We start from the raw sequence: 15,200 nt of genomic DNA, 5'->3' as shown, positions 1-15,200 counted from the left end.
TAGCTATTTCAAAAGTCTAAGTCTAATAATTAGTTTGAAAACCTTTTATACTTTTCAACATATACCTGAGTTTTTGAGATCACTATACAACAACAATCCTAACTAGTAATTTCACTAGACATAACCATTACATGAATGTTGGTTTCTTTTTATCATCTATGTCAAAGTCATACGTATGCGCTAAGATTCTCAAATTTGTGAGAAATAATTTTTTAAAATTTTGTGATTTGATTTGTTCACATTAGAGAACCACTTGGTGGAGAGTATTTTGGTTATAAAAAATGCCAAAAGTATCCCTTTTTAAGTTTTGAAGAAATGACAAGTGTGTCATGATCTTTAAATCGGAGTTCAAATCTAACTTAAATCAGTAAAAAAAAACTCAACTTATGTAACTAAATCTATCCTCATCTAGACTCATATCTCTATTTATCTAAATTACCCATGAGCTGCTATCTAAAATGACATTCTCTCACCACATAATACACTTTAGGGTGCGTTTGATTGGAGGGTGGAAAGTGAAATGAAATTCTAATTCTATGAAATTTCAATTCTTACCCCATCCCCTAGGAATTTCAATTTCTTGATTTTAAGGAAATCTTCACTTTTTGAAACTAAGATGGAATTCGAATTCTATAAAAAAAACAAATTATTTGATAGAATTTCTGAAATTTGGATAAAAAATGAATTTCATTCTCATTTTCCACCCCTATCAAACGCACCCTTAGAGTGTGTTGATTGTATTATCTAGAATTTAATTCTAAATAATGATTGCCTAGAAAATAAAAACCACCTAACCCCTTTAAAAAATAAATTCCATGAAAAGATACTTTAAATACTTGTACCATACACATATTTTTCATAGGAAATTAAAAGTATTTGATTGCTTCCATAGAAAATATATGTAATAATTACACATTTTCTATGATAAATGTGTGTAATCAAACACATTCTTATATAAAAATATGAATTTCAAAAAAAATAATGTTATGAGTCATAACTAGTGTCATCGATTATGTGGTATGTCCTTATTAGAAAAAATTAAAGAGATCATATATTATTATTTCCTCTATCTAGCATCTCATTCGATCAAAATGTGACTCGTGACACCTACCATTATTCTTTCAAAAGAGGTTGCAATTTATTAGTTAATATTTTACTTGCTCTACTCTTGATATTGATATTGACTTAGATTCCTGAGAAGATACAAATACCGCTTTCTGAGTCAAACAAATTGTGCACAAATTCGATGTCGAGGACAACTTCTATCGATTTTGGACAGACACCGCAATGATTGGCTCCAACCATCGTCGCAACTAAGGTTTCCTTTCAGAAATTTGAATTTTGGTGACTATAAGAAGCAATAATTAAATTCTGAATTATGAGTGAATTGAGCGAGTTGTCTGTAACTCTGTATGCAAGAAATCTGAAAGAAAGAAAGATGCAAGTAAATGCAAAGCAATCTCAAAACCGAAAGAGTTAAACGTGAAATGAAACCCTAAACGAATAAGGCACTTCACCGAATAACTTGTAATCTCCATCTTCAACAACAGGAAGAGTTCCGAAGGGCTGAGAAATTGAGGAGAAACGAATTTAACGGCGACGATCAAGCACTACTCGAACTCAAAGTAGTTAAATCGGAATTAAGCGGGCCGAGATTCTGGCGATCCGCGAAGGTAGAGAGAAACCAAACCTGGAGACGGAGAAACGCAGGATCGTGCTGCTCGCCTTTGAGGATGTCAACGGGGACGGTCTCGAACTGGACCTCTTTCTCAATCAGGCAAACGATCACACGCTTCGGCGAAGCGTAGGCTGGACCGTACACCTTCACCGCCATGCTTGATCCGCGGTTTTCTTCAGAATTCAGATTGAGATTTGAGATTCGAACGAGCGCCGAGCAGTGGTTTTATCATTTATGGTCAGTAGGCAGCAGGGACTCGCCTTCAAGCGCCACGTGTCTTCCAGTTGGATTGATGACGAAGACGATAAGATGCGATTGAGGTCCGGGCTCAGCGAGGAAAACCTTATCCGAGAAGGTGAATCGTACACCCCAAGCGTCACAACACCCGGTCTGAAAGAATGCGAGGGGTTAATTATGGTGACTCAGTCGGGTATAGTGGCTAGATCAGTGTTCACTGCGTACAAGGAGCCCCTCATTTTGAGAGATTGCTCCCACACTACCGTTGACGAGACTCGATCCTTAGTCCTTATCCCAAATTTCACATTAAAGGCACTTTTGCCCTCAACTGTGACCAGTTGGGCTGCCCATGAGGACTCAACAAGAAAACCTGGTCATATGCAAAGAAGTCAACAACGACGCGAGGCATCAGTAAGTCTAAGTTCAATGAATCCTGCCCAACTTCACTTCGCTTCGGTTCGATTTGAGTCAAGAGAAGGTTCGATTCGATTCTATTCAAATTAAGATATTGTTGGATTCCATTCGATTTTTAAATTTAATAATTTTAATTTAATTTAATTTTTATATTTAAAAAAATAAAATAATCGAATCGATCGAAATATCATTTTTATTTTAGTCGAGTAATATTATTTTTATTTTTATTGAGTAACAAATTTAAGTAATCAAGAAATTCTATCTTTATTTGAATAATAAATTTTTTTAATGGAATAATATTTCTAAATTGAAATTTATTTACAAAGATGAATTGAGTAAAATTTATTCTTAATCTTAAATAATAGTTTTTTATAACATTTATTTTTACTTTAATAATAAATATTTTTAATCGAATAATAATTTCACACTAAAATCTACTCATAAAAATTAATCGAATAATATTATTTTTACTCGAATAACACTTATTCTGACTCAAAAAATATTTACTCTTATTTGAGTAATAATTATTTTTGGGTATTTTTTAGATATTTTGATTTTATTTTTTGGCTTGTTTGGTTAGTTTTTCATATTTGTTATGTTTGTTTGGTTTGTTTAGTTTTCATATTTATTTGATCAGTTCAATTCGATTTTTTACACAATTTTAATCTATTCAATTTCAACATTTTTTACATAATTTTAGTCTATTCATTTATTTTGATTTTTTTTCAATACGAAGATTAAACCGAATCGAGATAACATAAACATTCAAATTTGAAAATCGAATCAAAACAAAATACGGATTGAATTGAATCAAATTGTTAATTTCAATTAAGTCGATTCGGTTATTTTGATTTAACTGAAATGTTACTTATCCTTAGTGGAAATAAAGTTAATATCAAATTATTTATCTTGAGAATTAGGAGAAGGAAACAGAACTCAAAGAGAGAAAAAATGAAATGCAAAGAAATAGAGAAATGGTAAGCTTGTGTAGAAAAAAATCAAATCGCACAAACTAAACCAACTTAAATCATATGATTTTTTAATCTGGGTAGTCAATAGTGACTTAGAATTTAGGAAAAGTAGAATATGGATGGTTGATTTCAATTTCATAATTTGACAAAGTCATATGTAAAATTTATCTTTAATTGAAAGTTAATTGAAATTTACAAAATCCTTCTAGCCACTAGCTTGACCCTAGATATTGTTTTATTTTGGCTTATTGAAATGAAGTATTGTTTGATGCATTGATGTATTCTTTTAATTTTGAACTTTATTAGTTTTGTGGTATTTCGTATTTCATAAAATTATTCTAATTTTGTTTGATATGTATAAATATTTTAACCTTAATAATTATATTTTTTTAATGTTGTTGCTCGAGAACAACAATTAATTTATTGGCTAAAAATATCGTCCTCAAGTAGATTGAACCCTTCACACAAATACTTTGACTTTGAATTAGATATACTACAAACTTTAAAGCTATATAGAAACTAATATCAAATATATATATATATATATATATTTAATGAAAGTTCATAAATTTATAAATAAGCATAGAATCTTTCCAAGTTTTAGTAGGATTAGGATTTTTTTGGATAATATTTATCCTAACATTCCAAAATCTACTATAATTATAGAATTATGATTCTTATAAATAATATTTATCTTTTTCACATAACCTTTCGAGGGATTTTTGAATGTCGAATTTATCTTATTTGCACTTTATTTGAAACCCCTCCCTCCAATTAAGGGAAAATTTATCTTATATTTATCAAATCATCCAAACCATTAAACTATAGTTTGAGTAATTTGAAACACCTAATAATTTAATTATAATTAAGAAATAATCAAGTCACTCAAATCTACCCTCCTTAAAAATGGAATTTTCCTTATAAAGAAATGCAAAGAGGATTAGCAAAAAGAAAAAAAAAATGCAAAAGGAGATATACATGAGCTGAATGATGATTGTGGGCTGATCTGATTAGCATTGTGGGCTAGGCCCATTTTAGGTTGCTAAGTTGGCCCAATTCCTAATTTCTGGATTTCAAATTATATTTAATTTTCTTTTAATATTATAATATTATTGATAATCGTTAATAATAGCAATTATAATTATAATTTTAAAATTTTAGAACAAGAAAGAGAAGAAATTAAGGGGAGGCTTCGGTTTGTGAGAGGTTGTTGATGGCGATTGGGGTTGTCGGAGAAGGTATGTGCAACACACGCATGTGAAAAGAGACTAGGTGCATGGATGTTTTTGAGAAAGAAAGAAAGAGGACAAATAAATAAAAAAATAAAAAGATAAAAAAATGCAAAAAAATCTAAATATTAGGCCATGTGCTAGGTCAAGTGTGAGGTTTGGAAGATGTTCTTACAATGAGTTTTGTTGAGATGGAAGATTGATGAATTGGTTGGCAAAATGTTGTATCTTGACAATGAAGTCAATCCCTAAGACGAGTGCGATTTTGCTCGCCCTCTTTAATGAGGGTGAACATAACCCTCATTAATGGGGGGTTAAACACATAGGGGGGAACAACGACGAGGTGAGAGGCGAAGTGGTGGCAAGGCGATTGGTGGGGTAGCGACGAGGCGAAATGTGTGCAACAATGATGAGAAGCAGTTGGAGTAAGAGAATTGAGAGATAGAAGAGAGAGACAAGTAAGGTGGGTTCCCCCCACCCAATGTTTTTAACCCCCACTAATGGGGGTTACGTTAACCTCTGTTAAAGGAGGTGAACAAAATCACACTTCCTTAAGATTGCTTGCAAAACAAATGAAATGTCCCAAGCCTTTTTGTGACAAATTCTCTAGTACTCAAGTTAGTAGTCTTTTATAGGAGTCATCCAATAATCAATCAAAAAGCAATCAAAAATTTGGGAAGAAAAAGAATATAAGGTTCAAGAAGTGTCGTGGTCCACGTATAATATTATTCTTAAACCACTCCACGTTTTTTTCAATTAATGGGTTGTTGAATGGTGTCAAAAGGATTGCTATCTATGCAATGAATAATGCTATCCATCACGACTGCTGACAATTGTGATGGTAAGGTAGTAGCACACCATTGGGTATGCTGCCATGAGGGCGCAACACACCTAATGGTGTGTTGCCACCTCACCATCACGACTGTTAGAAGTCGTGATAGATAACAGTACTCCTATGCTATAGGGAGGTTTATTTCCTTCCACATTAATCAACTTCCTTTAACTATCTTCTTTTAACGGTTTTCCATATCCAAGTGTTTGATGCATTGCGACACTACATCCATCCATGTCTCCCATAACAAGACAATTCTTGAAATGAGAGATTACCACGTGGTTAACTAAATTGTTAATTGGGCACATTAAAGATAAAAAAAAAAATTATTGTGCAAAATAAAAATTATAATAATCACCTTTGAACTTTTATGTAATTGCAAGAATCATCCATCATACTTAAAAAAAAGCAATAACCTCCTATGTTATTAAATAAATGGGATAAAATCACCACTTTAAACACTGATCAGTTCTGAAATCCATCATTTATGTCGAAATCAATAGGTGTTAGAACCCATCATCAAAAGTTTTTGGCAAGAGATTTCAAATGTCAATAGAGATTAGACAAGAAAAAGAATGATGATGATCAACAACCAAATTGGCCACAGGTTCCATGTTTTCACGACCTATTGCATTGCCTTTGTCTTTTTATGACTTGTTACATCATCATTTTATTCTTCATGAAATCATGCAAAAACGAGTTCAATTTACAAATAATCAAACCCTATTAATGGACAAATCAATTATGGGTTCAGCAAGTCAATGACCAAATCAAGCCATTTTCCTCAAATCTCCTAGTTTTGTTTTTTTTATTTTTCTAATATCAAATTTCGAACACATTGATGAAAATGATTATGGAAAATGCTTCCAATAATGGGCCAAAATCGCTAGAATCCATCCAACAAAACCCATTGTTGTAGGTCGTGACAAAGAAAATGACAAAATTTAACAATATTGGCTGAATGAGACAATTCTCAAATCCTTTTCTCTTATCTCGTTCAAACCCATTGTTGTCAAAAATGATGGGTTTTAGCACTTGTCAGTTGCTAGTGACGGGTTTCAATTTTTGACAACTTTATTTATTTTGTCTTCTTAAATTTTTATGTTTTTAGTTTGTTAATTATAATTTAATTATGATTAATTAATTAAATTTAGTTTAACCAAAATCAATTGTAACAAAAAAATTATAGATCACAAAGATCTTCAAAGTCATTTGTTAAGGGTGTCCATATAAACAATCCAAACCATAAACTACACACGATCTATCATTCTAATAATTACACTTAATACCTTTCATAAAGAATTGCCATAAACCCAAATTTTGTTTAAATTGGTTAGAAATTAATAATTTTTTTAATTATAATACTGTTAGTAACTATTTTTTAAAAAATTTTACAAAATAGTTGTTTTTTACTATTGTATTGATACATGTAATGTGTATTTTTCAATTCAATATTTATATAAAAAAAAGCACATGAAAAAAGCATGTTGGACCAAATTGAACAGTCCCAATTCGATTTTCATTTAACTTGGTCTGATTTTCAAGTTGAAAAAAAATAAAAATTTTTCAGTTTTAATCTAATCCAATATAGACTAAATAAATACTTCTAAATAAAAGACTATTCGTTGTTGTCAAAAAATAATAATTAAAAATTATAATGTGGGAGTGATTGGATTATGATAGAGTATAGTGAATAACTAGCAGATGTTTACTCGTGGAAACAGATTGTGGGGACTCATTATCTGGAAAGAAGTGAACTAGCCGGGGAAAGCCTAGCTCTCTAGGAGGACTTGTAGTTTGGGAGAACACTTTGGCTATTCAGGAGAGATAGTTCAAGATGATTGCTTTGGTTGTCTGGGAGAACTGCACACACAAAATCGAGTTAGAAAGCACGCAATAATTCCTCTCTTATGTATGTTTTTTGATATTTAAGTCAGTATATGAATGAAATGGTTGTCTGGGAGAACTATAATGATTATTTCGAGTGTTCATGAAATGTATTATCCAGTCAATATAGCTGATGTATGAATATGCTAGAAAAAAAGGTAATTTCCCCAATGATAGAAGGGGTATTTATAGGCATCTTTTACTATAAATGTTGGATGTGAGTACGTGTTATTCCTATGTGAGGATAATTATCTCATTTTAAGTTTAGATGGGCCTAAGATGAATACTCCTCCACCCCTAAAAGGCTTAGTGGCTTAGGGAGTCTTTAGGGAGAATGTGAGACTTGCGATAAGCTAATATTGCTAGAGCAACATAGCAGGGTATTAGTTTCTATGTGACTTCTCTAAGAGGGACATATCGTGCATTATAGTATTATTATGTGAGGTTTCTTAATAGACGGGGAGTATTGTCTTTCAGAGGGACTTTCTGAGAGGACCTCTATCCTCCAAAAGGCCTCCAACAAATGGCCTTGGTTTTATCTTGTGCTAGGGACATCTTTCAATGGACTTCACCGAGAGATGTCAGAGGAACTAATGCTTAATTTGTTCTTCTGAAAATACACATGTTGCCTTGGGAGAGTTCTCCTGAAAGCACTTGCAAGGATCGTGTCTTACAAAGTGAGTGACTATTTATTCGAGAAAGCATATTTTTCTAGCGTATCCATTTGTGTTGCCACACGTTTTCTTTCGAGATCATGCTATGACAATATTATTTAAAGGGATGAGATGAATAAACTCAATTATCCTAATAAATTAAAATTCACGGGATGAATTTATTTCATCATCCGATAAGATCAATCATATCATCATTTATTATAAAATTTAACCCGTTGAACATTTTAGATCATGGTTGGGCTTTCCACCACCATTTTGGCCCACAAAATTGCTATCAATTTTCGGAAAATCGGGTCTCTCAAATGTTGCTTAAAAGTGTCACGTGGCAGTAGAATGAAGAGGGTGACAAAGTTTGACATATAAGCCAATTACACGAAATTGAACTTGAAAAATTAGGGCGAAACAGAAAGCGGGGCAGAAGCGGCTTTCAGACAGAGAGAGAGAGAGAGAGAGAGAAAGAGAGAGAGAGAAGCGAATTCAATACCAAAAACATCTTCCTTGCCAGAGCAGTATCGAACCTTCTTGCACCGTCAATGGCGTCTTCATCGTCTGACAAGGAGAGGAAGAGGAAAAAGAGGGAAAAGAAGGCGCAAACGAAAGCGGAGAGGAAGGCGTGCCGCCAACTGCAAAACCCTAAAGTTAATGAAGCCATTAAGATTCGGATTTCCGATATCCTTCAACAGTTCCGCGCATCGCAAGATGACGGTAATGGCGAATTTAAATCGAGAGACAAAATGCTTGACCGTGCCGTTCCTATTTCATTTCAGTTACTGGTTTTCCAGTTTTTGCATTTCTTGTTGTTTACTGTTGGAATTTCCTCACTGCTTCCTTCTTTTTTCTGCGTATGCCTTCGTGTGGTTTAAGAATATTATAAATGTGGGATTTTTCTGTTAGGGATACGGCGTGTAGATGCGTACGTTATACAGAAATAACTTGTTTGATACAAGAAAACCAGATCTAACCCACCACAGTACAAGAAACGTAAACTACAATATTTAACTACTATTATAACAGTTGATATTACCGGCAAGAGGAGCTTGTAACCAGCAACAACAAATGAATAATAACAAAGGTTACCAGATCAAAACAGCAAAGCGGAGAAGACGGTTGAACAGCAAGGATCGCAGCTGGAACAGCTAGGAATCGGGAACAAATTTTTGGAACGTGAAGGAGGCAGGAACAGAAGTAGGTCAAGTCACGCTTTGCGCTGTCCTGAAGACAGTTAGCGCCCTGCCCTGGCAGCAAGCAGACTGCGACGACTGCGACGACTGTCGCAGTAGGATGAAACAACCTCTTTGGTGAACGGCAACCACGAACAACCGGAGCTAGCAGAACTCAGGACGGGCTCGCTCTCAGTGATGAAAAACTCGAGAAAACCAAGCTCTTCTAAAGCTCAAAGAAGAAAACAAGTCTTAAAACTCAAAGAAAATCAAGTCTCATGAAACCTCATTGAAGCCTAGGGAAATATATATAGGCTTGATGAACTTGGAGACCGAGTAAAGATGAACTTGGAGGCCAAGTAAGACTAGAAGACCTTGGAGATGAAGGAAAGACTTGGAATGACTTTGCAAGACTTAGCAAGGAAGGAAAGACTTGCAAAGACTTAGGGAAGACTTCCAAAGACTTAGCAAGTAAGGAAAACCACACACACACACACACACACACACACACACTTACTCCCAACATTTTCTTGGCAGGGGAAAGAATTAAATAGGTTTTGGTTAGGATTTTTCCTGTTATGTTTTATGCATTCTTGTTTTGGTGTGAGCTTATTTGTCCCTTTTGCTGGGGAACAACATAAAATAGATTTATTGAAGAGATATTCTATATACTTGTGGTGGGGCGTGTTATACCAGTCAGTTGCCCTAGACTAAGGGATAGATGGTTCTCGAATATTCCTTCATCATGTTTGATGCGGGCCCTAGACTAAGTCATATAGTTTTGGACCGAATTGTCTAAAAGAGAGCCCTAGTAGACATTTCACCCCTTAGTGACATTGGCGAGAGAAGTCATATAGTTTTGGACATTTAACCTCTCACTAAAACCACTGTCACTAAAAGCAGTGACATTTCACCCCTCTTTTGGATGATTCAGATGACCCAATTTCCTTTTTTTGAATTTTGTGTCACCTTTCATTCTTTTCTGCATTTGTTGTATTCCATTAACTCTTTGGGGGGGGGGGGGGGGGGACATTTATATACCTTTAGATATGTTAATGATATTTTGCCTATTTTTCCCTGCCCCACTTTTTATGCCATCACTGTATAAATAACATTAATTCAAATGAAGGCTTTCTGAATGGTATTTTGCATGGCTTTTCCGCTTTTTTTGTGTCTTTGTGTTAATAACATTAATTCTTTTGTGAGGTAATGTTTTCAAAGCTGCACTATTGAGGCTCATTGTTGGTACCGATCACAGCCAAGTAATACCACTTCACATTGCCACTACTGTGTTTTGCATCTTGTTTGGTTCCATCATGACAAGGTTCAAACTTTCCTGGTATGAATGGAAAGCACAATAAATATCAGTACAAGGAGGAGAATATTACTCACCTTGGGGACACGCACATTTGAGTCTTGGAACAAACTCCATTTCTTTTGTAGCTTGATCTTCCCAACTAATGTGAATCTGGAGTCGCCAGTGTCTTTGATTAAGCTGGTAGCTAGAAATTTAGTAGCGAACAATCACAGTAAAATCCTTTATGCTCACCGGATCCATCAAAATTTGCATTTAGAGTTTCTAAAGAAGCTATTTACAACTGTAATCTCCTTTTTTGAATTGAAATATGTTATTTTATCCGATTATTCTTTCCTTAAATGTTCTTACTTTCTTTGAGGTTTGGACCAACCATAAAATACATTGTTAACTCGGGAGCACTTAGAATTTGATTCCTTTAGACGGAATTAAGGCCTCACTATCTCACACACACTCACAGATTGTTTGAAATTAAAGATCACTTATGTACGAAGAAGAACAGAATTGAAATGATTGACAGAAATATAAATCAAGCCACAGGAAGAACACAAATATTATCCTGGTTCAGATTGCCCCTTAGGACAACCCTACATCCAGCCTTTCAAGCCTCCGAGAGCAGCCTTCTTTGATTGAATAGAATGCGATCACTACACCTTCTACGCCCCATGATTACGAGCTTTCAAGATTACAAAGAACTATTCTAATATCACAGCCTTTCCTCTTTCGCTTTCTCATGAGTATCATGCTTCTCCCTAAACGCCTAGCCCTCTGCCCTATTTATAGAAATTAGGACGTTAAATCCTAGGCATTTACATAACCGGTATGGATATTACCGGTTTAACCCCCCAACTTAATTCTAATTACAAGTTGGTCACCGCCTATCTATACCCTTTAAATATCGATGCATTCTTACTGCCAAAATCAGCCTTACTCGAGACAACAACTCTAACATACATTAATCCATTTCTATATTGTAGTTTAAGACTTCAAGGATATTCCTAGAATCGTAGCAATCATGAATGACCAAAAATGGAAAAAACAAGGAAGCGACTTCAAGATGGGAGTCTTGTCAGTCTGAAAATATGGTACTTTACGTGTTTTATATCTAATGACAGTCGCTTAAGCCTCATTTTGATTGCTTCCTTATTTCTAGTGATTGGGAGTATCATTATTAAGTTGTGATTTGATCGATCTTCTTTGAGCTGGCCCTAGTCTTATTCTTATCCCTTGGAGCTTGGGTTTCTTACGTAGGTTCATACTTCATTTAAATATGACCATACCTGGTTTAAGGATGATGGTTTCTTCAAGATGGTTTTTGGTGGTTAGATGTTAATGTTGTTCAGGCACTCGTTGCTTTTGTCTTATTAGAAAGCTCAAATTATTAAAAGATCTTAAATTGTGGAATAAAAAGTTTTTGGTACGGTGAGGCTTAAAATTGATAGACTTCTAGATGAAATCAGAATCATGGATGTTATGGGTTAAAGCAGTAGCATGTTGGAAGAGGATATTTAGCTGGGCTCAAGAAGAAGGATGAAATGGGTAGGCTTCATGTTCTGGAGGACATTAGCTGGAGGCATGAGTCTAGGGTGATCTTTACCAAAAGAAGAAGATAGAAATATGGAACTTTTTCTTCCCCTGTAAAATGGCTGACACTTTTAGGATACAAAATTTTCAAGTGAACTTGCTGGGATGGGGCAAAAGTTAGCAAAGAGGAGGATGTTTTAACATGCTTTGCTGATTATTTTAAGAGTGTTCTATTATTGGAGGAGGCTATTGTATATCTAACTTCAATTTGGCCTTTGTAAGTCTCTTTCTGAAGAGCAGTAGTCGTTAGATTGACCTTTCTCAATGGATAAATTGGGGATGTGGTGTTTAGAGTTAATGGCGATGAAGTCTCATCCTGATGGGTTGTCTATGGCTTTCTTCCAATGATGGATCAATGTTGTCAAGTGTGGGGTTTTAGACTTCATGTAGATTAGCATGAGAATGGTAACTTTTAGAGGAGTTCAATTACTTCTTTCATTGAATTGATTCGTAAGAAGGGTGGGATAGAGAAGGGAAAGGATTAGGCTTATTAGTGTGGTTGGGCTTGTTTAGAAGATTCTTGTCAAGGTCTCTTGCCATCAAATTATAGAAGATGGTTCTGAACATGCTTTCTTGGCAGTTTGTTAGATTTTGCATGGCATTCTAGTGGTTTATGTATTCGTCAATTCTTGTTTAAGAGTTGCTCTTTTGGACTCTTTTGTAAGAGGGTGTTTGGTTTAGCTTATTTTTTGGTCAAATGAAGCTTATAAGCTCTTAAAATTTTTTGTTACTTGTTTGTTACAACTCTTGTTGACCAAGTAAAAGACCAAAATGCCTCCTTAAATCTAAAATTTCCAAATGAGCTTTTATAGCTTATTAGAGCCTATAATTTTAGCCAGGCCAGACACCCCCTAAGTTGGATGTTGAGATTTTATGATTATATTAATTGGGAGTTTTACTCATCATTATGGGTAAGACGGGGTTAGGTCATGGAGATATTGGATCAGATTTTGTATAATTATTGTTAGATTTTCCATTATGGTATATGGTGTCTCCCATGATTTATTTAACAATTATAGGGGTTTGAAAAGGGAGATCCTCTCTTTGTATTCTCGTTTATTATGTAGATGGAACATGGAAGCCATTAGTTATGCTTCAAAAGGAGGTGAGGCTAGTTGGATTAGTAAGCTTTGATCTAGATAGTGAGAGGAATATTGTGGTGAAGGTGTTCAATATACTCTAGCCGGACAACATTATTTTTTGCAGTCCTCTATTAGGGGGCTTAGGGTCATTCAAGTCTTGTGTGCTTGGAATATGTGCTTTGGTGTTAATCATAGCTACAATGAGGTTATCTTTGCCAGTGGGGTAGCTGGTAGAAAACCTAGAGGACTGGGATCTTCCTTGGTGTATAAGATGATGCCTTACAATCCATCTGGGTTTGCCTCTAGGTTTGTATTGCGATGCCAAATTGGTTTGGAACAGGGTTGAGAGATATGGAAGGAACATCATGGCTGGGAAATGGTCATATTTGTTTAAAGAGGTAGATTTACCGATAAGAAATTTAGAATTATTAAACTTTAGCACCTGATATTAGAATCTTAGATTTTGTTTGAATTTTAATTAGGTTTGATAGCTTTTGTGATTGGATTTTAGTAGATTTTTGTAATTTGTTTCGGTTTAAATTATTTTTAATAGGGTTTTTTACTCTGTAAAAAGTTTCCCTTGATGTAAAGAAGGAAGATGGTTGAGGTTGAATAAAGTTTATTGATTATCTTCTATTCTAGATGTCTCTCTCTTCTTCAACTTCTCCTTCTCCTGTCCCCATTTTTGTCTCTCCTCTCTCTGGTTTTCCCTCTCTTCTTCTACTTTCTACTTTCTACTTGATTGGTATGAGAGCACGCCTTGATCTGCTGTCGCCACTAGTCAGCCATATGGTATCTCTGCATTATAGTCCCATTCCCATTAAACATTACAGAATTTCCATTCATAGTTCCATTAAAATTCTAGGATTCCTCTCGATTTCAATGCCAAGTCTTGTTTTTGTCAGTCAAAATCACCTATAGCTTCTTAAAGCCTCCCTTCTTCAAATATGGAACCTGAATTCCTTTTAATCAGTGTCTTCTATTGCATTTGGAAAACAAAGATTTCCTTGTTTGTTGTGTAGTTGATTAAGTCGCAAGTCATAGATAACCCTTATTATCATTGTGGAGTTGTCTAGCCCAGCTAAATGTGGAAAAGGTAGTTGACACCCTTGCTGAAGGCAAAAGCTGGTTGAAGCCTCCTTTGGACAATAAACCTCATTTGTTAGCTGTATCTTTTCTGGCCTTGCCTCATTCTAATTAGTCAGGGACATCCAGCGTTGGAATTAGATCCCTTTTCTGTTTTCCATCTCTGGTGGACTCGAGAGGTCACTGTCATTTTCACGACTTGGAGAGGTTCTCTTACTTTTCTAGTGGACCTCAGGGGAGGTCAGGAAAATTTCCCTTATTGAGTATTTAACATATATTTTCTAATTTATATGGACAAGATGATGACCATAGCCATAAAGTAGGTAGAATTGGGTTTGCTCATATGTTCAACTCAATAACTGGATATGTCCATATAGAATCATAAAAGGAAGGGTGGGTATTCTATTTTGCCCTTGATGAAAATAGACGATTATAGACATACACCTTTTAATAGAACCCTCACACTCAAGATCCTATTGAAGAGATAAGGGCTTAATATAGATACCTGATGTCGTCCAATTGTAATTGTGAAAACCTCAATGCATCCTCCACATGTTTTTTTTTGGGACATGTGTTTTCTTCTGTATGATAGACATCTTTACTATAAATAAGCAAGTTGGATTATTTTCTTCTTTAATACCTTCCATAAGACATCTCTATGGACTTTCTCATAAGTTTTTTTTTCTCTAAATGTATAAACACCATCTATAAATCCTTTTTGTTCATTCCTATAACCTTCCACTAGGCTCTTCAGCAAGTATATTGACCTACCAAGCATGAAACAGATTGGTTTTCAGACACTTCAGTTTCTCTTCTTATAAAGGAGAGATGGAAGGAGTACTTCTCAAAATTATTCAATGAAGGTGGAGAAACAAGTGCCATGTTGTCCAATACTCTCTCATAACTTTTCGCCAAGGGTTGTTGACGACTTTTCTGAGAGGAGATTGTGTTATTCAGCGGATTTCAAAAGGAATTTGATTTGTTATGTTGGCTCTGATGCCATGAGGACTATTACAATGAAAACTGTTGTATTCGATATCTATTTACAATG

General features: G+C 34.8%; 1 protein-coding gene across 1 annotated transcript in view; it reads left to right on the top strand.

Moving 5' to 3' along the window:
- Positions 1-8,302: 8,302 nt before the first annotated feature.
- The window catches only part of LOC127792493 (DExH-box ATP-dependent RNA helicase DExH6), a 34,137-nt gene continuing 27,239 nt past the window's right edge, over positions 8,303-15,200 (top strand). Inside the window, exon 1 of the mRNA XM_052322989.1 lies at positions 8,303-8,627. Within this exon, the coding sequence (XP_052178949.1) occupies positions 8,456-8,627 (172 nt within the window). The 5' untranslated portion in view covers positions 8,303-8,455. The remainder of the gene's footprint in view (positions 8,628-15,200) is intronic.

The sequence above is a fragment of the Diospyros lotus genome, chromosome 15 (assembly GCF_014633365.1).
Source record: "Diospyros lotus cultivar Yz01 chromosome 15, ASM1463336v1, whole genome shotgun sequence".
Taxonomy (NCBI): Eukaryota; Viridiplantae; Streptophyta; class Magnoliopsida; order Ericales; family Ebenaceae; genus Diospyros; species Diospyros lotus.
The sequence above is the reverse complement of the archived record's forward strand: the minus strand, read 5'-3'. Positions and strand labels throughout refer to the sequence as shown.